The 24881-nt window shown below is 43.2% G+C and overlaps 1 protein-coding gene across 1 annotated transcript in view; it reads left to right on the top strand.

The window, feature by feature from the left end:
• arpc1b (actin related protein 2/3 complex, subunit 1B) overlaps positions 1 to 24881 on the top strand; it is a 49387-nt gene that overhangs the window by 7416 nt on the left and 17090 nt on the right. Inside the window, exons 3-5 of the mRNA XM_070900004.1 lie at positions 16694 to 16798; positions 20368 to 20590; positions 23024 to 23131. Coding sequence (XP_070756105.1) covers positions 16694 to 16798; positions 20368 to 20590; positions 23024 to 23131 — 436 coding nt within the window. The remainder of the gene's footprint in view (positions 1 to 16693; positions 16799 to 20367; positions 20591 to 23023; positions 23132 to 24881) is intronic.

The following is a 24881-nucleotide window of genomic DNA, read 5'->3' on the forward strand; positions in this document are numbered from 1 at the left end:
TTGATATTTTGTATTGTCACGCAAAAAAGAAGTTGCGCTGATTGAACGAAGTGAGTTCTGATTATAACTGTCGCTACGTGACTTTGCGTGTTGTGAAATTAAACAGTTTAACAGTTTCATATTTGGCTTGGTCTGACCGAGAGCTTTCTCAATCGGCCTTTGAAAAGATTAAAGACACAACTATCCAATTCCGATCACAAGAATACAAAGACAAAATACTTCGAATGCTGGAAATACTCAGCAGGTCAGGCAGTATCTGTTCAACGTTAACGCTGTTTCTGTCTCCACAGATGGTGCCTGGTCTGCTGAGTATTTCCAGTATTTTCTGTTTACATCACAAGAATACAATATTGTTATAACCAGAGGTTACACTATCAGACATTTAGATGTTGGGCAGTAAGGGCACGGACTTAACTATAAGACATTCAGATCACTTGTGGGAGCAACTACATAGGATTAGCTAGGATATATGACACAGAAACAGGCCATTCGGCCCAACCAGTCCATGCCAGCGTTTATGCTGCACTCTAGTCTCCTCCCATCTTTCCTCATCTAAATCTATTCCCTCATATGCTTAACTAGCCTCTCCTTAAATGCATCTGTACTATTTGCTTTTATTATTCCCTGTGGTAGCATTACTACACCCAAGAGAATATCTAAGGCAAGAACTTAAACTTATAACAGTGGGACATAATGTAACTTGTCTCATTAGGCAAATGTATAACTTAGAGCCGTTGTCACTAGATCTGTTCCCTTCAGCATAAATTAGCTTACCCGAATATCCATTATAGGCCATTTGAGCACTCTGGAAAAATAGCGCTGTTGTTGGCTAAATGCTGTACACTTCAACGTAACTGAGAACAGTAAATACTAATCAAAGATACCCTCATGAAATTGTAACTGACTAGTCAATTTAAGCGCCTTGAAGTTGGTGAGTTACATACTATAGTGCAGCAGATTGCAACATTTTCAAAGGCTTGCTTTGTTCAATTTGTGGAGACTGTTTGACAAATCCTAACAAAAAGAGCCTTATGGAGGAAGCCGATATAATTCACAGACGTAGGAATGTATGCGTTTAGCTAAAATTCATTGAAACAGCCTGTACAGTGATGTAAAATCCAGATGGGCAGTAACACAAGAGAAAGATTACAGAGCTTCAGAGATTCAAATGCAGATGAATCAAGGATTACTTTGGCACTCAATGCTAAATGGGATTTTTAATCTTTGTTCCCGGTCCCATGTACCCTCATACTGTGCTTTCTGTTAGACCAGTGTGACTTATTTCAGCAGTAGCTCAGGCCCTAAATCTCTCACCTTTTCCAGTCTACAACACTTCTGCCTTTTGCCAGAATGCCATGTCATTGAATGCAGAGAGAGCCATAGCATTTCTGTTACGCTGTAGTGAAGGGAAACCCCTCATGAACCTCAGGGAATCTTACTGGCGAGGAGGGCGAGAGATTCCTTGTTCCTTTTCAAGCATTTATGGTGAACTTTTTTCATAGCAAAAAAACCTCCACTTTTATACAAATGTGTATTCGTATTTTGTAATGGAAAAAAAAAATCACCTCAAAATAATTTCAAAGAAAGACGAAACCCATCAAACAAGCACCATCGAAGCCCTCTACGTTGAAGTCTCGTCCCTCTGGTTTTATTCTGTACCTTCAATCATTTCTATTCAAATTGACAACATTTTTTCCTTCAGCAGTGCTGGGGCTTGTCTGGAAGCAGGCTGCTGCTCAGCTTGCTGCTGACTTGTTGAGTGGCACTGGTATGCTGAATGATTGCTTGGACAATTACTGAAGTATTTGTTCGAGACCAGACTTGTGGAACAGCACTGCATGACCATACAATAAATATATAGAAAGTAGTTTGGGCATGTTCAGCTGGAGTTCAGTTAAAGTTGCAGAGTGGCCCTCCTTTTCACTCTACCCCATTTTGTTTTTGCAAGTGCTTTGCTTTCTTGCCTCATTTTAGGTCCTCCCGAAGACCATTTGACAACTGAGAGCACACAGCTGACCTCTTCATATTAGGGTCGGGTGTATTCTTGGAGGTTTCATCACATGACCTTCCACCTCCCAACAGCCAATAAAGAGCCCAGTCCAACAACCCTTTATTCTTCCCCCTCCAACATTTTTATAACAAATAAAATGAAAGAAAAAAATGAAAATGAAAAAACCACACTTTTTTTTTTATATGTCTGATTTTTCTCCTGGGTTTGCTCGCAACAGTGTCCTGGAGATTGGCCTTCAATTCCTGGGGTCGCCAGAACAATCCTGGAGGGTTGGCGACCCTACTTCATATGCCTCTGCCAAGTATGTCAGCCCAAGTGGCTTCAGATGCCTCACCTGCCTACTTTGCCGTGCCTCTTCCACCCTTCCTCAACAGCTTGGCAGAGATCAGGAAATTCGCTGCGTAGGAAATTCTAGCAGAGCATCCGCAAGCTACTATTCCTCCCGTCAGAACTCTGTGGTTCTTTTTTTTATTTTGTTACATCAGTGGCAAGCTATAAATAGGCATAATTACCAATTAATATGTCGAGATTGACCCCAAAAAGTGTTCTGTGGATGTGGGGTGAAATCATGCTGGGTTATAAAAGCATGAAAAGATGTTATCATGTGGGTGTGAAATTCCTCACTTTGCAATTGTACATTAGTTATTTTCAACTGGTTAACTTCTCATTAAAGAACTTTCATTGCGTTAGGAAATCCCAAAGCAATTTATGGCCAATTAAGTACTTTTCGGAATGTAGTGACGTTGTACTGTAGGAAACGCGCCAGCCAATTTGCACACAGCAAGGTCCCACAAACAGCAGTGAGATAACGACCAGATCATCTGTTTTAGTGATTCTAGTTGAGGGATAAATATTGGCCCCAGGACACCAGGGAGAACTCCCCTGCTCTTCTTCCAAATAGTGCTGTGGGATCTCTTGCATCCACCTGAGAGAGCAAACGGGGCCTCGGTTTAACAACTCATTCGAAAGACGGCACCTCTGACAGTGCAGTGCTGAAGTGTCAGCCTAGATTGTGTGCTTAAGGTTAACATCTTGTCAGAATTGCAGTCAAAGAATTTCACATGAACTCTAATGTGATTGAGTGTTATTTTAACAATTAATATAGTGGAACATCACAAGGTGCTCCACAAAAGGGAAAGGTGGTAAAGAACACCCAAAGATACTGAAAGAGTAATTCATCATGGCTGATAACTCTGCCAACAATGGTGGGGTGGGGAATGCATAGAAGTGTGAGGGGTACACATTGGGAAATAGGGGTGGTAGAGGTTGTAGGATGAGCAAGGCCATGGAGACATTTATAAACCAAGACAAGGATTTTGAATTCAAAGCATTAGGATCCCCGTAAGTACAAGCCCATTCAGTTTTAAGATTTAGATCTTTAAATATAAGATGGTCACCAATAAATCCAATAGTCATCAATAAATCCACTATATTAAAGGTGCTAGTTAAATGTAAGTTATAATGCCCATTGAAGACCAGGTCTTGGCTGACTGAATTTGAGATAAAACAGATTTAGTAGTGTCATGGTGTCATTCATGCTTTCAAGGGCAGGTGCAGCACGGGCCAATAGCGAGGCTGAGAGGTCGTGAGGCTCACATTGCGTACTATGAACTCCACGTAGAGAGAGGTCCTGTGGGAAGGAGGAAGGGAGGAGGACAGTCGGAGTATGCTTGAGTTTGTGTGTGTGTGTATTGGCACATGCGGCAGAGTCTGGTCTCCAGTTGTCTTGGATCACCTTGCCACTGGACCAAGACCTTGCTCCGTCAAGCCCGTGTGGTGGCTGATGTGCAACGGCCACCCCACGTTAAAAGAATTCACGCACAGGCATCTTCCACTGTTCAAAATGAGTTCATCAGTCACCTGAGTACTTATTTTTAGTGTGGAAGCAAGTCATCCTTGACCCCGAGGGACTGCCGATGATGTTTTAACAGCACGATTCCACTTCAATGATCTGGGGAGCCATATCCTGTTAGAAGTTTTTCATATGGTTTCAACTACTCGCTAGATAGACCTTAAAATCCACGCACAGGCTTCTTCCACCCTGCACAGGATCTGAAATATTAGGTCCTTCATTGAAATACCTGTGAACTCATCCGAAGCAAGTCATCCTCGTTTCGAGGGACTGCCTATGATGATAAGATAGACTCTTATACTTAATATAGCAAGTGAAAAAAACAGTGCAAAGAGGCGGACCAAATCCAATATTGCAAAGGATACTCTGTTGCTTACAATTTAAAGTCGGAAGCAGTGATGACCAGAGATAGCATCTAAGCTCCATTGAGATTCTACTTCGGAATTATTTTATGGGGTTGGTGAGACTCCCATTTTTTTCAGTTGGACTCGCCATCCCCAGCCAACAGAGGAGGCAAGCTCACCGCCCATTACCAAAAGCATTCTGCAGCAGACATGAGCAAATTCACAGTGGTAACCAGAGTCCCTCTCCCTTCAGTGTTCTCACTCCGTGAAGAAGTGAAGGACCTTTGCTGAGTATCTCTGTAGAGGCATTGTGATTAAGATTTGGTGCTGAGGGGATAAATTAACGAGTCCACACTCCCGACTAGCAACACAAATCACAAATTCGGGTGCTCATTGAAAGTTTTCCAGTCAGAAAATCATGGTTCGTTCACTTTGGAATTTCCTATTTGTACTGCCACGGCAAGCATGAATTCAACAACAGAAATTTGCATTTCTAATAGCACCTTTATTGTAGAAATACATCCCAATGTGCTTCACAAAGACATAAAAAAGCATAGATGCCGAGCTGAAGAAAGAGATATTAGGAGGGGTAGTCAAAGTGATGGTTCTCGTAGAGGGACGTAAAGCAGGAAAGGGAAGTGTAGAGGCGAAGGGGTCTAGGGAGCGAATAGCAGAGCGACGGCCCTAGGTGGCTGAAGACACGGTCGCCGATGTGGTGAAGAAGGGGAGACGGCACAAAAGGCTAAAGTCAGAGGAACAGAAGTTTGGATATGGGTGATTGGAGGAGGTTACAGAAATCGGGAACTGTGAGAACATGAAGGGATTTATACATGAGATGACTCTTTTAAATTTCAGGTGCTGGAGAACCAAAGCCAATATTGGTCAGGAAGGACAGGGATGATGGGCGAGTCGGACTACGTGTGCGATAGGATTATAGGTGTTGGGTTTATACAGGATATTGTCATATATCCATATTGCCCTTGTGTGGAGATATAATATATTGTCATACCTCCTTTACCTCCTAATTTTTTTTATTCGTTCCGGGATGTGGGTGTCGCTGACAAGGCCAGCATTTATTGCCTATCCCTAATTGCTCTCGAGAAGATGGTGGTGAGCCGTCTTCTTGAATCGCTGCAGTTTTTGTGGTGAAGGAACTCCCACAGTGCTGTTAAGGAGGGAGTTCCAGGATTTTGACCCAGTGACGATGAAGGATTGGTGATATACTTCCAAGTCAGGATGGGGCGTAACTTGGAGGTGGTGGTGTTCCCATGCGCCTGCTGCTCTGGTCCTTCTAGGTGGTAGAGGTCGCAGGTTTGAGAGCTGCTGCCGAAGAAGCCTTGGCGAGTTGCTGCAGTACATCTTATAGATGGTGTACACAGCGCTGGTGGTGGAGGGAGTGAATGTTGAAGGTGGTGGATGGGGTGCCAATCAAGCGGGCTGCTTTGTCCTGGATGGTGTCGAGCTTCTTGAGTGTTGTTGGAACTGCATTTATCCAGGCAAATGGAGAGTATTCCATCACCCTCCTGACTTGTGCCTTGTAGATGGTGGAAAGGCTTTGGGGAGACAAGAGGTGAGACACAGAATACCCAGCCTCTGACCCGCTCTTGTTGCCACAGTATATATTTAGACAAGTTTGAGGAAGCAGAAACTATGAGATGTCAGATTAATACACTTTTTATTTATCAAATCATTGACATTACACAACAATGCCTGCAGCTCAAAAGTACTTCATTCGCTGTAAAGTGTAAGTCATTCTTTCTTCTGCAGAGAGCAGGTTGCAGCCATTGAGAGGATGTTGGGGAATTTTTGTTTCTGCAGAAACCGCAGAATGATGACCTATAGTGGCAGTACCAAAGCTTGTGTCTTCCCAGGGGAAGAGGAAGTTGCAGAGCCAGCTCCCTGCACAGTTTAGTTTGCTGAGGCGACACAATTATTTTTACTCCTGTACGGAACAGAAAAGTCTTAGTATGACTTTGAAAAGCTGCCTTTGACTTGCAGCAAGTTTATTTTTTACACCAGTTTTCTAACCTATCATCTGTCTTTGATTTTATCATTCTTAGCCTTGTTTTCAAATCGCTCCATGGCCTCGCCCCTCCCTGTCTCTAACCTCCTCCAGCCCTACAACCCATTGTGATCTCTGCACTGCCTCTTGCGCATCCCCAATTTTAATTGCTGCACCATTGGTGACCATGCCTTCAGCTGTTTAGGCTCTGAGCTCTGGCATTCCCTCCCCAAACCTCCCCACCGCTCTACCTCTCTCCTCCTTTTGAGATGCTCCTTAAAACCTACCTCTTTGACCAAGCTTTTGGTCATCTATCCTAATATCTCCTTGTGTGGCTCAGTGTCAAATATATTTGATGGTGCCCCATGAAGCGCCTTGGGACGTTTTACTACATTAAAGGCGCTATATAAATGCAAGTTGTTGTCCTCTCCCAAAAGGATTGTAACTCGTGAGCAGAAGGCACTATCTGATACCTCGCCTTACTGTGAGCCAAGACAGCAGAGGTGATGGGGGGGGGGGGGGCCATCACAGCCGAGCTCAATCTTATCTTCACCCAATGTCCACACACTTGCACTTCCAGCTGGAGTTAATGGAGGGCAGCCAGGAGCAGAAACTCTAACTGATCTTTTTAAAAACAGGAGCAGGGTGGCTAATGCTAGTGGCCTTGGTGCCTCCGGTTGAAGTTGGTTAGTTTTAAGAAAGAACTTGCGTTTATATCGCGCCTTTCAGGACCTCAAAATGCTTTACAGCCAATTAAGTACTTTTTAAAAGTGTAGTTAGTCACTGCTATAATGTTGGAAACGCGGCAGCCAATTTGCACACAGCAAGCTCCCGCAAACAGAAATGTGCTAAAGACCAGATAAACTTACATTGATGTTGGTTGAGGGATAACTGTCTGTCCCACCTGTGACGGGGACTGTGGCTCTCGTATTGGACTATTCAGCCACCCAATAACTCATTTTTAAGAGTGGAAGCAATTCTTCCTCGATTCCAAGGGACTGCCTATGATGATAGATGATGATGTTGGTTAGGACACTAGGGAGAACCCCCTCCCCTGTTCTTCGTCGAAATAGTGCCAAGGGATCTTTTGTGTCCTCCTGATGATGGACAGGGCCTTGGTTTAACGTCTCATCCAAATTTAGCACAGACTGTGGATCAAACTCAGACCTTGCTGCTACTTAGTGCCTTAGCCAGCCAAGCATTGCGGAAGCCTTGCAGGAAGTTTAAAAGTTTACAGCCTGTTAATGTTTCTAACCGATTCATTGGGCATATATTCTTAAAGATGTATACAGATGTTGAGCTAGATATATTTTGGCAACTCGCCAATTATTTCACAAATTTGATTATTTTTTTCTCGGAGGGCTAATAGTCCAAAAATCTGGTTAAAAATGGTAGAAACTATATTGTATTCAAAACTCCTTTGTACATTTTTAATATTTCAAGGATAAATGATTAGAAACGCAAATGGTATATTGGCCTTTATTACAAGAGGATTTGAGTATGAGTAAAGATGTCTTACTGCACTTATATAGGTCCCTGGTGAGACTGCACCTGGAGTATTGTGTACAGGTTTGGTCGGAAGGATATACTTGCCATAGAGGGAGTGTAACAAAGGTTCACCAGACTGATTCCTGGGATGGGGGATTGTCCTATGAGGAGAGATTGAGTAGACTAGACCTATATTCTCTAGAGTTTAGAAGAATGAGAGGTGATCTCATTGAAACATACAAAATTCTTACAGGGCTTGACGGGTAGATGCTGGGGGGATGTTTCCCCTGGCTGGGGAGTCTAGAACCAGGGGGCACAGTCTCAGAATAAGGGTTGGCCATTTAGGACTGAGATGAGAAATGTCTTCACTCGGAGGGTGGTGAATCTTTGGAATTCTCTACCCCAGTGGGCTGTGGATGCTCAGTTGTTGAGTATATTCAAGACGGAGATCGATAGATTTTGGATATTAAGGGAATCATGGGATATGGGGATAGTACAGGAAAGTGGAGTTGAGGTAGAAGATCAGCCATGATCTCATTAAATGGCGGAGTAGGCTCGAGGGGCCGAACGGCCTACTCCTGCTCCTAATTCTTATGTTCTTATTAGGAGCACAGGACTCGAAAGGTGTTTGCGATAAAAGGCAAGGCAGTGATTACTACAGCCACAAATGCTGTTCAAAGAAAGCCTTTGTCAAGTAGTTATTGTGAAATCTTTCCATAGTCAAAACATTAGTAGGAGGAGGAATATTAATTGTGTTGAGGCCCATGCTAGAATTTGAATGTTTTTACAAAAGTGCTATTGTAGCTGGTTTTCTCTCTGAATTAGGTGGTGCAGAACCTCTCAGAATGTTACACAGCCATCACTGAATTTTATTACCAGTACACTTGGGTATTAGCCCTGGCTCAGTTAGTAGCACTCTTGCTTCCGAGTCTGACATTTGTGAGTTCAAGCCCCAGTCCAGAGACTTGAGCACATAATCTAGACTAACGCTCCAGTGCAGGACTGTCAGAGGAGCCGTCTTTCAGATGAGATGCTAAACCAAGATTCCATCTGCCCTCCAGGTGGATGTAAAAGATGCCATGATAGTATTTTGAAGAAGAGCAGGGGAGTTCTCCTCAACCAACATCACTAAAACAGATTATCTGGTCATTACCTCATTGCTGGTTGTGGGATCATCTGCTGCCACGTTTCCTACATTACAATGGTGACTACACTTCAAAACTACATTATTGGCATTTAAGAACATTATGCAAGGTGCCGTATAAATACAAGTTCTTTCTTTCTAGGAAGCCGAGTCTCTCAGCCAAGCAGCCAACTACATTTTGGACATTACTTATGTTTTAGTCTCTGCTACCCTGCCTAGCAAATTATTCTAAACATTTAACACATTTTGAGTAAAAAATATTTTTTAACTGTTTTAGTAGCAGCAAATTAAAATCCTGTGGAATGAATCCATAATAAGTTGCCTGAAAATGATTTCTGCCAACAGTGTTTTGAAACACACTTGTTTTGGTTCATAACTACAAGTAAATTGTAGTTTGACATCCAAAAGCAGCTACACCCAACTTTCATGTTCTTTGTGATAAACTTCTTTAAACAGCCTCGCTCTTTGCTGTTTCATCTTTGGTCAAGCTCGTGTTCCTGTTTCTGTGCCGAGGCTGGTGGCCCTTATTTGGAAATAAGATTGACTGAAGTTCCAGTTCTGCTTCCTATAGTTGACTGCGCACAATTATATTGTTCCAACGGCTTCATTGTATTACTACTGGCTGGATGTGACGCACTGAGCGGGTATTAGAAGGCAAAGAGTGGTTGATAAATAACCCAACCACTGTATATTTCTTGTGCTGAAGGCCAGCAGGGAATAAACGTGCATCGAGGCCAACAACCAGAAATATCCAGGTCACAAGTCCATGCTGACCCTCGACAACAGAAATCAGGCAAACAGATGAGTCAGTTTTCACCTCAAATGGATTTTGTAATAAAATGAAAGTGGACTTCAATTTGATGAATGTTATTATTCCACTTTACTGGATTAAATTGAGAAAAAATAAAGGAAATGGTATTCAGAATCTCACAGATAAATACAGATGAGGAATAGAAATGTACAGCCCCCTCATCACAGCATTTAACCCCCCTCTTGAATTATTCCAGAGTTTTTGCCTCCAATACCCTACCCAGAATGCATGTCTGCATGAAGAAGTACTTCCTGAAATTAGTCCTGAACTTCCCTTTGCCAGTTTGTACCTGTGCCCTGCAGTGTGGTTTAACTTGAAATGGCAGAGGTCGCGATTTTAACCGAGGGAGAGGGAGAGGGAGAGGGAGAGGGAGAGGGAGAGGGGTGTGGTGTGAGTGTGAAATGCACGCAATGGCCTCACTTCCAAGTCTGAAGTATTATAAACTCCTGCCCCTCATTTAAATGCTGCTGGACCTCTTCCTGCTTGGAAGCTTCCAGCAACGTGATGGGGAGAGGTCTCACAGGAGAGGAACCCCGGGCAGGGGAGGCTGAAGACGTTCCTTGTCAGGGGACAGAGGAGCCCCTCCTGCTCCTGCTGGCCCCAAGGAAAGTTTTACATTTACCATGGAAGACCTTTTCTTCTGCAGAGGTTTCCCCACTCGGGGCCCCAGTCAAAATGCAATCAGGGTAATAGTGATGTAATAGCACCCCGATTTGCACAAATTTATGAAGCCCCTGCCTGTTTTAAGTGGGCACCACATCTTCCAGCCGGTTAAAAGTGGAAATGGGGCTGAAGGGTCACATTCCAAGCAGGTAAGTAAACTGCTCGCTTGTTTTTTAAACTGCCCACCTGCCCAGTTTTGTCCAGAAAGGTAGGGTTAAAACTGATGCCATGTTCTCAATTAACCTTTCTGCTATTGTACCTACCTCAGAATGATCCCCCCTCATTCCCCAACTTTCAAGGCTGAGATTCAATGATTTTCTTCATAACTCAATCCACTAATTCGGGATAAGCCCCATCACCCCTCTCTGCATTGCCTCCAAGGCCTTGGCCTTGTATCTCGGAGACCAAGACTGGACACAATACTCAAGGTGGAGATACACTCCAGTCGCTTCATCGAATAGAAATATTAGTGCAGGACATGATTTGACCTTTTGCCAAGTTAGCACTTCAAAGGAAATGATGAGTGAAAATAAACGTAGGTCCCTAAGAGGCAGAGACAAGAGAAATTATAATGGGGAATACAGAAATGGCAGAAACGTTAAACAAATATTTTTTGTCTGTCTTCACAGTAGAAGATACAAAGAACGTACCAGAAATTGTGGGGAACCAAGGGTCTAATGAGAGTGACTAACTTAAAGTAATTAATATAAGTAAAGGAAAAGTACTGGAAAAATGATTGGAACTAAAGGCAAACAAATCCCCAGAACCTGATGGCCTACACCCTAGGATTTTAAGAGGTGGCTGCAGAGATAGTGGTTTTGATTTTGCAGAATTCCCCATGGAATGGTCCCCATGGATTGGAAGGTAGCAAATGTAACCCCGCTGTTCGAGAGGAGGGAGAGAGAAAACAGGGAATCATAGGCTATTTAGTCGGTAGTAAGGAAAATGCCAGAATCTATTATTAAGGGCGTTGTAGCAGGACACTTGGAAAATCACTATGATTAGGCAGAGTCAACATGGTTTTTATGAAAGGGAAATTGTGTTTGACAAATCTATTAGAGGTTTTTTAGGATAGATAAGGGGGAACCAGTGGATGTAGTGTATTTGGGTTTTCAGAAGGCATTCGATAAGGTGCCACACAAGAGGTTGTTGCACAAGATTGGGGGTAATATATTAGCATGGATTGATTAACAGGCAGAAAACAAAGAGTAGGAATAAGCGGGTAATTTTCAGGATGGCAGGGTGTAACAAGTGGAATGCCGCAAGGATCAGTGCTTGGGCCTCAGCTATTTACAATCTATGTCAATGACTTAGACGAGGGGACCAAGTCTAATATATCCAAGTTTGCTGGCAATACAAAGCTATGTGGGAATGTAAATTGTGAGGAGGATGCAAAGGGATATAGACAGGTTAAGTGTTGGGGAAAGAATGTGGCAGATGGAGTATAATGTGGGGAAGTACAAAATTATCCACTTTGGTATGAAGAATGGAAAAGCAGATTATTTTTTAAAAGGTGAGAGACTAGTAAATGTTGGTATTCAGAGTGATCTGGGGGTCCTTGTACACAAATCACAAAGTTAACATGCAGGTATAGCAAGCTATTGGGAAGTCAAGTGTTTATTGGTCTTTATTGCAAGGTGTTTGGAGTATAAGAGTAAGGAAGTCTTGCTGCAATTATATAGGGCTTTGGTGAGGCCACACCTAGAATACTGTGTACAGTTTTGGTGTCCTTACCTAAGGAAGGGATATATTTGCCTTTGAGGGGTGCAACAAAGGTTCACTAGATTGATTCCTGGGATGAGAGGGCTGTCCTGTGAGGAGAGATTGAGTAGAATGGGCCTATATCCTCTGGAGGTTAGAAGAACAAAACGTATAAAGTTCTGAGGGCTTGACCCGGTAGATGCTGAGCAGTTGTTTCCCCTGGCTGCAGAGTTTAGAACTAGGGGGCATAGTCTCCGGATAAAGGGTTGGCCACTTAGGACCGAGATGAGAAATTTTTTCACTCGGAGGGTTGTGAATCTTTTAAATTCTCTACCCCAGAGGGCCATGGATGTTGAGTCGATGCGTATATTGAAGACTGAGATCGCTAGATTTTGGGGCATCAAGGGATATGGGGAGAAGGCGGGAAAGTGAGTTGATGCAGAAGATCAGCCATGATCTTATTGAATGGCAGAGCAGGCTTGAGGGACCATATGGCCTACTCCTCCTCCTATTTCCTATGTTGTAACACTCACAGAAACTCGATTTGGCTAAGATTGAGGAATGGATGTTATAAATGCTGACTGTTCTTGTCTCAGCAAATTTGTACAATGTGCGGTGTTCCTGAGGCTGCAAAGTTTGACCCCTAGGATTCCACGAAGTTTGGTGGTAGTATGATTCGAACCATCATTGCAACAGCAACGTGTATTTATGTGACATTTCTCAATCGGAGTACTGTGCAATGAGGGGGGAAGGGAGAGGGCAGAGGAATGGAGAGGCAAATGGGGAACTGAAAGGCATGGATGAAGGAGAAGAGGGTTTTTAAAGCAGGGAGAGAGCAACAAGGTGGGGAGAGAACTCCAGTGCACAGGAGCGTAATGGTTGAACGAGCAATGGTGGAGCAGAGAAGAGAAACCTGGTGCTAAGAGGAGCAGGGAGTACGTGCAGTGACATGCAGCAGAAAACAGATCACTTAGATAAGATAGGACACAGCCACAGCGAGATTTTAAAAACAGGGATACAAATTCCGAAATCAGTACATCAGGGCAAAGGGAGGAGATGAAGTTAATGTAAAAGGAATGAATAATGAATGAGAATCTGACATAGATTCAGTCTGCTGATTAAGTCATGCATGTCTCTTCTGGTTCTTATAGTCCAGTGTAAAATTAGATACTAGTGTATTAAATCTCAGTATCGATAGTTAATTCCTGGCGCAGCGACCCTGTGATCAGAGCCCTTCATACACGCAAACACGTGCAGTCCCGCAGTGAGCTGTTATGAACATGCCAGTGGGACAGTGCGGTGCTGAGCTGTGCTTCCAGCAACAGCCCCAGCCCGTGTGTGGGTGCTCCTGCCCTCGCTCACCGTGGCCAGTCTGCTGATGGCTTTCAAAATTGCCCGTCACTAAGTGGCTAATAGTGCCCATCTGTTGCCGCGGAGTGCCCAGAATTGCTGTGAGAAGCGGGCACACCCATCTCACTGAGATCTATAAGTAAATACCTGTTCTTAAAAGCATTATTAAAACACTCTTTACATGCAGCACTTTCATATTATGAGTATTCTGTAGTATTATAATTTAGATGGGAGAGGTCTGTGATCACTAATCCATTTGAAAAGGGGTCCTTCAACCAGAAAGATTTGAGAACCACTGGTCTAAGTGGCCAGTCTTCATCTGAGCCTTGACAATGAATGTTGGCAAACTATTCAACTGCAGCTGTCTTCATCTGATGTTATCCGATCATATGAAAAAGCCGGACAGCAAAAGACCAAGCCTTCCTTCACACTCATAATGGCTGGAGCATTGTGACTAAACTCTTCCTCCAACCCACACCCACACAGCCATGTAATCGCCTTGTAGAATTCAAAGAAGCATGGAAAACCCAGGACCAAGAATAACAGTACGTATTTATATAGCGCCTTTAACATAGTGAAACGCCCCAAGGCGCTTCACTGGAGTATTATGCAATAAAAATTTGACACCAAGCCGCATAAATAGAAATTAGCGCAGGGCTTGGTCACAGAGGTATGTTTTAAGGAGTCTCTTGAAGGAGGAGAGGTAGAGAGACGGGGAGGTTTGGGGAGGGAGTTCCAGAGCTTGCGGCCCAGGCAACAGAAGGCATAGCCGCCAATGGTTGAGCGATTTATAATCAGGGATGCTCAGGAGGGCAGAATCAGAGGAGCTCAGACTTCTTGGGAGGTTGTAGGGCTGGAGGAGATTACAGAGATCGGGAGGGGTGAGGCCATGCAGGGATGGAGGGAAGAAGGGGGAAAAAAACCTGGAAAACTCTCTCTGACAAACACACCTTCACTTCACTCCCAGCTGTGTCGCTCAATAGCGATTGAGTACAGTTACTCTGGCTGATTTAATTTTTACCCCTGGCCTCCAGGTCCCTAACCTAATGGAACTGAGGCCAGTTGTTGCACACCAACCAATGCCCTGCCTCAGGTCTGTTTTATTTTCTGGAAATTTGATGAGAAAATAACACTTTAGCACTGCAGAAATCAATATAGATTATTCCACAGTATAAGATGTTGGTACAAATATTTGGAAATCCTATAAGATTTAAAAAAAAAACTTTTTTAGGATGTGTAAAATAAAGTGAAAGCACAACATTTTTAAACTCCAGTATTCCAAATGAATCTTATCTAACTTGTAAATAATCATTTGACGCTCATTGGGATGTTGGGGTCAAATGCATTAACAGACTCATCTTGCCCAGGTCTAAGGTCATTTGCTAAAATGAAGGATGTTGCAACTTGGCTATTGATCACCTCTGACCTTTTCCAAGCTTGCCAAGGAAGTGACTCCTGCTACCAGTGAATTAGAAAATCCCTGAATATTCACACATCCAAAGTCCCTCTTGGGAGGAGGTGATAAACTAAATACTATTTTGGGGTAATGCAGTGCAATCTGGATCCAGATGTTCATGTGCAGGTGTTCATTGCACGACACCTCACCAGATCTGTAAACAGTCTGGTTCCCAATAACCTAATCGGTGATATCATTGCCACCAGAAATCTTTGATGTTTAATAACAAATATGTTGCATGTGCAGTGACATAAACAGATGCTCACAGCCAACATGGTGGACTTTTTGGGAAGGCTATTGCAGGATTTGAACCTGCCCCCTCCCAACTCCCCAATACAAGGACAAATAATTGCTTTAAAATAATTGCTTTTATTTGCAGTTTGAGGATGATTCACGAAGTGTGCAAAGTGCATCACACGCTATCGACCAAAAGGCCATGCTTGCATTATTTAGCACCTGCTGCTCCCCTGGCACCTTGATAGTGGATGCTAAACACATTTGGACCAGCTTTCATATAAAATCATTCTCTCCAAGTGTGGTGAATGGATTGCTTTACAAATAATGGACTGCACAGCACATTATGTATCTTAAAAACTCGGAAATCTTTGCTGCCTTGTCAGTGAAAAGGTTAATCCAACCTTGCGTGCCTTGGCATTAAAATATCAAATGGCAGCATTTGAAGAGGAAGTTGTCTGACTAAATAGGCAGAGTTTTTCTGCTTGAGAGTGATGTTTCCTCTTAAGAGTGGGTGTGAAATATTGTGTGCAAGAGCTGTGCACAGGGGATTGAACAACAGGAAGTGAAGCACAGAAAACCCACATCCCTCCGCTAAGAGCTAAGGGCACGTAATTTCTCTTTTGCCCAAAAGTGGGAGAAAGCCTGATTTCCTCAGTAGTTAATGACCCATTAATGGCGTCGAGCAAATACAGGGCTTTGAAACATTTGATTTGTTTAGCGGTTCCTTAATGACGGAGAAAGTGATCATTTGTCGTTCGAGGGCAGCCTTACCCGTAACCCTTTCCAATCCCCAGAGTTCCGAGTCTTTCTCCTCTCCAAAATACCCAGCTATTAATAGCCAGCATTTCCTAAGAAATAAATAGTTTGTTTCCCTGAATGTGTGTAGTTTATTAGGGACACTGGAAAAACTGCAGACAGGTAAGGGTTGCCAACCCTCCTGGATTGCCCTGGTGTATCCAGGAATTAAAGGTGAATCCTCCGGGCACTGCTGTGATCAGCCAGGAGAAAAATCATTGGGGAATACTTTTGTTTATTAGCTGTAAAATATTGCAGATGGTGAAAAATGTCTGTTTGACTGGGGGAGGCAGTTGTAGGTGTGCGGTCTCCAGGAATACAGCCAAGCAGAGTTGGCAACCCAACACAGAGGTAGTTGTTATTTTACACTCCATTGAATGGTGTTTTAAACTTTTTAACCATTTGTTTAGTTTCATTTACATTGGTTTCTTAGATCCACACAGTTCAGTAAAATAAGCAAAACAAGACCTGCAGGCTCTCTGCCCACCATCACTGCATTCCTCACCGTTGCCCTATTCCTCATTCCCACTGCTATTAAGGACATTCCGCTCAATAAACCAGGCCCATTTTGATAAATTAACCACTTTTGACTTGTCTCACCATATCCCTCAATCCCTTCTTCAGAAACCGATTTAATTACCTCTCGAGCTCATGGTAGGGTCTCCCTCCACGGCCTTCCTTGCTAACTTGTTACCCCTTGTGTAAAAATAATTCCCTGCCCACTCCTAACTTCCTGGTTTTGAGCAGTTTCCACATATATTTGAACTCTTTACATAATGGTTCCTGAATTCTTTTTCTGGCCTAGTCACATGGTTTGCATTTTCTAATTGCTTCCTCAGAAATTGCGCTCTGTCCCAACAACCATGAGGTTCACATTTACAAGAAAGAGGGGTCCAAGTGGAGCAGGATTCATGAGCTGAAAGAGCATAGTGGACATGTGACAGGTAAGACTCACCACATTACTCTTGTATGCCAAGTAGTGCAAGAGACCTGTGTTCGTACACATTCCGTGTGTTCAGGGCAGACACGCATCTTAATGGCTCATCACTGATGAAGTCTCAACACAGGCCAACTAATCCCATAGCAGGTGGATTTCTTGAAGCTGTAATGACTTAAAAATATCTATTAAAATAAATTATAGTATTTATGTATTGGAAAATAAGAAAGGAGCAACATTCAATCTATACAGAGACTTTCACAACCTCAGGATGTCCCAAAAGTTCTTCAAAGCCAATGATTTGCCTTTTGAAGTGTAGTCACTGTTGTAATGTAGGAAAATTAGCAAATACCAAAATAAAAAATATTATTAAACTATTCTCTCAAGTCTGCCAATACCCACAGAGGATTCTGTTCGACAGTTCGAGCTATAATTTAGATAATAGTATATATACACAAAAGGTTTACTCCAATATAATATATACACATTATAATATATATATACCACAGATATACTGCAACATAATGTATACACAGGTATACTCCAGTATAATGTATACTCCAATGCAGTACACATATGGCAGGGATATTCCATTATAACATACACAGTATAAGCTACTATAATGTAAGCACAATATACTCCAGTATAACATAGTACACTCTAGTCTGACATGCATACCACGTGTGAGTATAATATATCCACAGTATACTTCAATGTGGGATACACACTCAAGTACATTCCACTATAACACACACACAAGGAATACTCTATTGTAAGTTATAGGCAACAAGTACACACCAATAAATTAATTACAACACAGTATATACTCCAATATATAATATATTCAAGACCGGTGTATTCCAATATTATATTTGCATGGTGTACTGTAGTATAATATGATCAGTTCAGTTAACTGTAAAAGTGCCTAATTACCTAATTAAGAGTTAAGTAGTATCAGACCAGTTACATCTTCACCATACAAATAATCTGCTCCCTTGCTCAGGATTACATATTTACATTTATTTTACATATATTTTGATATATATTACATTATTTTTGTTGTGTTAAATATTTTACATATTTACGGCACAGGCCATTTTCTGGTCTATGCCGGTGCTAATGCTTCACACAAGCTTCCTCGCAACCCTCTTCATTGAACCCTATCAACATATCCTTCAATTCCTTTCTCCCTCATGTACTTATCTAGCTTCCCCATAAATGCATCTGTGCTATTCGCCTCACCACTCCCTGTGGGAGCACCTTCTCTGAGTAAAGAAGTTTCTCCTCAATTTTTTATTGGATTTATCAATGACAATATTATAGAAACATAGAAACATAGAAAATAGGTGCAGGAGTAGGCCATTTGGCCCTTCAAGCCTGCACCGCCATTCAATGAGTTCATGGCTGAACATGCAACTTCAGTACCCCATTCCTGCTTTCTCGCCATACCCCTTGATCCCCCTAGTAGTAAGGACTACCTCTAACTCCTTTTTGAATATATTTAGTGAATTGGCCTCAACAACTTTCTGTGGTAGAGAATTCCACAGGTTCACCAATCTCTGGGTGAAGAAGTTTCTCCTCATCTCGGTCCTAAATGGCTTACCCCTTATCCTTAGACTGTGACCCCTGGTTCTGGACTTTCCCAACATTGGGAACATTCTTCCTGCATTTAACCTGTCTAAACCCATCACAATTTTAAACGTTTCTATGAGATCCCCTCTCATTCTTCTGAACTCCAGTGAATACAAGCCCAGTTGATCCAGTCTTTCTTGATATGTCAGTCCCGCCATCCCGGGAATCAGTCTGGTGAACCTTTGCTGCACTCCCTCAATAGCAAGAACATCCTTCCTCAAGTTAGGAGACCAAAACTGTACACAATACTCCAGGTGTGGCCTCACCAAGGCCCTGTACAACTATAGTAACACCTCCCTGCCCCTGTACTCAAATTCCCTCGCTATGAAGGCCAACATGCCATTTGCTTTCTTAACCGCCTGCTGTACCTGCATGCCAACCTTCAATGACTGATGTACCATGACACCCAGGTCTCGTTGCACCTCCCCTTTTCCTAATCTGTCACCATTCAGATAATAGTCTGTCTCTCCGTTTTTACCACCAAAGTGGATAACCTCACATTTATCCACATTATACATCATCTGCCATGCATTTGCCCACTCACCTAACCTATCCAAGTCACTCTGCAGCCTCATAGCATCCTCCTCGCAGCTCACACTGCCACCCGCAAATTTGGAGATACTACATTTAATCCCCTCGTCTAAATCATTAATGGGGACGTGTCCGGCTACTTACGCCTGTTTTGCAAGTTTAGGCAGCGAAAACTTACTCCAAAGTAACTTAGAATGGAGTAAGTGTAGATTTTTGTACACTCAGAAATCAGGCGTAAGGAACGAGATATGCGGGGGCGGGGGGGGAGGAGGAGAAGGGGGAGAAGTAGGGTTTACAAGCATTAAACACTTCACTTTTACAAATAAAGAGTCATCATCAATAAGAAATTATAAATAAATCAACCACCAATAAAATCGAATAAATAAAAAAATTTAAAATGACATTTCTACTCACTGACTGCAGCACCAGGAGCCCTCCAACAGCATGCTGGGATCTCCCCCCATGTGTTTCTGTCTGTCTGTCAGTATCTCTCTCTATCTGTGGGGGGTGGGGGGGGGGGGGGAAGGGAAGAGCGCCGGAGCAGGAGCTGAAGAAGAGGGGGAGGGAGGCCCGAGTCCGATCTTCGCCACCCCAGTGAGCCCATTCAGCCAGGGCCGGCGTGGTTCAAGGCCCTCCCACGCAGCCTCGGCAGCCTGGAGCTACTGCACATGCACACACACTAACACGCATGAGAGGTCCTGGCACTGTTTTCAGTGCCGCGAGCTGGCTCCGCCCACAGCTTGTGCTGCGCTACGCCAAGGGCCTGGAACGTTCCAGCAGCGGGGAGAATGCAGAGGTAAGGTTTAGGCGCCGTTTTGAGCGCAGAAATCAGGCGTGGCTCGCGGGGCTGCACCGTTCTAGGCGCGGCCCGAAACTTGACCCCTATGAGTCATAACATTAGCAGAAGGGCATAATATGACGGTAAATGTCCAACATTCAGTACATCACAACTTACAATTCAACTACAATTTTTGATAACTAATGAGATCAGTTATTAATTTTTGAGCATCATCACACAAAAGCATGGATTACACTGAGAGCTACTACAGAACAAACATTTACCAATTGAACACTTGGATCCATTTCGATCGCCACCTTCTATAAACACCAAGCGGTCTAAAATTCCACAGGCTGCCCAAGCCCCGTTTACTAATCATCCTGATCCCCACTGACCCACACTGGCTTTCAATGGACCTTACTGGAAATCCTTATCTACAAATTGAACAGCAAGTATGCAACCTTACATCCTTATATTTATGGCCATTAATTGTCACTGCCCTCAGTCAGTCCCGGTTGCTGTTTACGAGTTTTCCTGTGTTGTAGGTATATAAAGAACTGTAAGACACTCTTAAGAATCTGTTATCTTTTATACATAATGATCAATCCAATCCACCGACTTTGGGTTTGAATTAGGGATTGGCTGGGCTCCGGAGAGCAATCGGATCGTGACCTGTGGCACTGACCGTAATGCCTACGTCTGGTCCCTGAAGGGCAATGTTTGGAAGCCAACTCTTGTCATCCTAAGAATCAACCGTGCCGCCAGATGTGTGAAATGGTCGCCGAAGGAGAACAAGTTTGCGGTGGGCAGCGGATCACGGCTGATTTCAATCTGCTACTTTGAGCAGGACAATGACTGGTGAGTTTGCAATGACTGGAATACGAAATGCAATAGAACGGCCTCTGCTTTATAGTAAACTAGCAATACGTAGAGGTCAGAGAATGGCTGGTGTAGAAACTGCAAAATATTACACTAAAGCCGTGCATTTATATAGCACCTTTCATGACCTCAGGACCTCCCAAAGTACTTTATAGTAAATGAAATATTTTTGAAGAGTAGTCACTGTTGTAATGCAAGAAACGCAGCATCACAGCAAGCTCCCACAAACAGCAATGTGATAAAAGACTCGGTGATCTGTTTTAGTGATGTTGGTTGATAAATATTGGCCAGGACACCAGGGAGAACTCCATTGCTTTTCGAATAGTGCAAAAGTATCTTTTGCGTCCACCTGAGAGGGTAAAGGGGTCCTTGGTTTAACGTCTCATCCGAAAGAAGGCACCTCCAACAGTGCAGTGCTCCCTCAGCGCTGCACTGACGTGTCGGCTTAGATTATGTGCTTAAGTCTCTGGAGTGAGCCTTGAACCCACAATCTGCTGACTCCGAGGCGAGAGAGCTACCACTGAGCTGCGGCTCACACAGTTATTACACGAGTGCAATAGGGCTGAACACATTGCTGGAATGGTGTAAAGCAAGCCTTTAGAATACAATCAGTATGTTATACCTCACCTGCAAGTGCTTGATACTGAGAACTGAGTGCCTGAAATGAGAACGTGTTCCCTCTCTCACCGCTAATGCACCTCACCCTGATGATCCTAACAGTCAACACCAAGTTTTATTTTAAGGTCACATGTGAGCTGAAAAACGATCACAATGTGAAGTTATTCAAATGTTATGTGGAGCCTCCTTCTCTGCACTGATCCCTGGCCATAAGGTCTCTACTAATGCTGCTGTGAACCAGCTAAGGGGGGAGGAAGTACCAGTACCTCCCCTTCAAGTGGTGCCCAGTCATTGCTCAGTGTCCTCACTCCATTACTTCATTCAAGGAGATTGGAGAGTCACCATGTGAGGGAATAATGGGCACGTTTACATCTGGGAGGACTGGTTAGTGCAGTGGGGTAGCATATAGTTATAGGATTACATAGGATATACTGCACAGAAACAGGCCATTCGGCCCAACAATCCATGCCGGCGTTTATGTTCCACTCGAGCCTCCTCCTGTCTAACTCTATCAGCATAACCCTCTATTTGAAACGCAAAAGGTTAGTATGCAGATACAGCAAGTGATCAGGAAGGCCAATGGAATCTTGGCCTTTATTGCAAAGGGGATGGAGCAGAAAAGCAGAGAAGTCCTGCTACAGTTATACAGGGTATTGGTGAGGCCACACCTGGATAACTGCGTACAGCTTTGGTTTCCATATTTAAGAAAGGATATACTTGCTTTGGAGGCTGTTCAGAGAAGGTTCACTAGGTTGATTGTGGAGATGATGGGGTTGACTTATGAGAAAACGTAGAGTAGGTTGGGCCTCTATTCATTGGAATTCAGAAGAATGAGAGGTGATCTTGTGGAAATATATAAGATTATGAGGGGGCTTGACAAGGTGGATGCAGAGAGGATGTTTCCACTGATGGGGGAGGCTAGAACTAGAGGGCATAATCTAGGAATAAGGGGTCGCCCATTTAAAACTGAGATGAGGAGGAATTTCTTCTCTGAGAGTTGTAAATTTGTGGAATTCGCAGCCTCAGAGAGCTGTGGAAGCTGGGTCATTGAATACATTTAAGACAGAGATGGACAGTTTCTTAACCGAGAAGTGGATCTGAGTCCATGATCGGATCTGCCAAGATCGTATTAAATGGCGGAGCAGGCTCGAGGGGCTGTATGGCCTACTCCTACTCCTATTTCTTATGTTCTTATATTCCCTTCTCCCTCTTATGCTTGTCTATCCTCCCCTTAATATTTGCTTCAACCACTCTGTGGTAGTGAGTTCCACATTCTCACCACTCTCTAGGGAAAGAAGTTCCTTCTGAATTTCCAGAGATATGAGTTTCAAATACAGCCCAGATCCAAATCTCCTCTGTCTGATAGTCCTGGAGCAAATGAGTTTGGGCAGGTTGAACCTAGTTTCTAGTGGGCATGGCCCACTGCTTTTTATGAGCACTAACTTGGCAGTCTCTAACTTTGAGTCGAATGGGCCTATAATGTCTGTAATTTTAAAAAAAGTGAGAGGTGATCTCATTGAAATGTAGAAAATTCTTGGAGGCCTTGACGGAGGACAAAAATATTTTTATGACATAAAATACACTGGAACTTATTGTGCCTGCTGTCAGATGTGACCCCTGGGGTGGGGTTAAGGAAAAGCCTCAAGCAAGTTGCACTCTCAATTAAAGATGGATGTGTATGTGTGTGTGTGTTTGTGTAAAGGAATTTTAAAGAAACGTATAATTAAAGTAAGGCTGGATTCTCTGCATTAAGCATCATCTCAGGGTTTAATTATATATACTTATATTTTATAGGTGGGTTTGCAAACATATCAAGAAACCAATTCGCTCCACTATACTGAGTCTGGACTGGCATCCCAATAACATCCTGTTGGCTGCTGGATCCTCTGACTTCAAATGCAGGTAACATACGCAAGATTTGATATATTTATCTCTTCAGATGGGCTTGTGAGAATTGATAGAAATTAATATTCTGTCTCCACAAATTGTTTGATTTCATAATCTTAATTCACTGATCGTGATCCTGCTTTGTGAATGTTACTCGATAGCGAGGCCTGCAAGGATTCAATATTACCACCTCTCTTGCCTCGGTTATTGATGCAGAATATGGTCACGGTGCACACAGACTATTGCACCTACATCAGTGCTGTCCAATATAGAATCTTTAGAATGGTTACAGCACAGAAGGAGGCCATTCGGCCTGTCGAGCCCTTGCTGGCTCTCTGCAAGAGCATTTCAGCTAGTCCCACTTCCCCTGCCCTTCCCCCTTAGCCCTGCAAATGTTCTTCCTTCAGGTACTTGTTAGCTAATTGGGAATGCAGATGTGGCTAATGGCATTTCTGATTAGTAAGTAAAAAATGATGAATGTACACCGTCATTGGCCCTGTGAACTCAGTACTCATGCTCACAGCGCAGGCATGTGAACTTTAACCTTTTGTGCATTTGGTGATCAAATATTAAGATAGTGTGTGCGTGTGTTATTTTGAGTGCTTTACTTCCTTGATTACTGAAGGATGTTAAGTAAATATGCACATGTGTTGTGAGTGTGTTTGTAAGATGTTCTCTCGTGCAATTAGTGCCTGTGTCTACAACAGTGTTGTCGTAGAAACACCTGGGCCATTTTCTGTTGAAGGTCATTGACCTACATTCATCATAAGATCATTAGAGTTATTTTTCCAATTTTCCCCTCTTTTACTGAAATCACTAATGTTGGAGCGTGGCTCCATAGCTTGGCATTCCTCCAGAAGCTCCAGTGGTATTATAACTCACACTGGCGCAGTGCATTCACCAGCTCCTGGTCTAGTTCTACTCTTGACTCTCCAGTTCTTGGCCTCTGCTCTCCTGGCTCCTGATTTCCCAGTTTCCCCTCTCTCTCTCTCTCTCTCTCTCTCTCTCCCCTCTGACTTCATATCTTCCACTTATCTCTCATTGGCTACTGTTCACCCGCTCACATCTCGCCGACTCCCTTTCTCACTCTCCCTCTGATCCTTTGCATCCGAGTTTTGTTGGTATAAATTGGTTGCAGTGTGCACTGAAATCTAATTTTCTACTCTCTGGAGAGTTGTTTTACATCATGTATTGTGACACTATGACTTTGATCCCATTGTGGCCCAAGTTAATCTGATTTCAGCCGAGGCATCATTGGAGTTGCTAAAATTGGCCTTTGGAGTAGGGTGGGGGGGGGGGGGGGGGGAAACAGAATCCGTCACAGTTACCTGCTCCTGATTGGGTATCTAGTGATTCCTGCTGGAAGCCGGGCCTGATTGGGCCTGGGGCAAATTGATCCAAGTGGGCCGATAGTTATGTTTGTTCATGTTCATTACATTACGTATATGATTCTGATTGAGTATGAAAAAATGGGCCAGTATATTCAACAATGAAAGCATATCTTCTGTGTCAAGTAGGTATATATTCTGACTCTAGTAACATTGCAATACTAGATTCCTATACTTATATTTAAGTTTCTCTCAATAAATGTGAAATAAAACAGGCTTGTACATATTCTGTTCTGTATATAGGTATAAACAAGTAAATCTATTTTCCTCGGTATTGTTTTTCCTCTCTCATTGTCTATTCTATTCAGCCTATTTGGGAGGCCTTATATTTTTTTTCCCTACATTTATTTGGTCTTTGGTGGGCCTGGGGCTGCAGC

The sequence above is a fragment of the Pristiophorus japonicus genome, chromosome 15 (assembly GCF_044704955.1).
Source record: "Pristiophorus japonicus isolate sPriJap1 chromosome 15, sPriJap1.hap1, whole genome shotgun sequence".
NCBI lineage: Eukaryota > Metazoa > Chordata > Chondrichthyes > Pristiophoridae > Pristiophorus > Pristiophorus japonicus.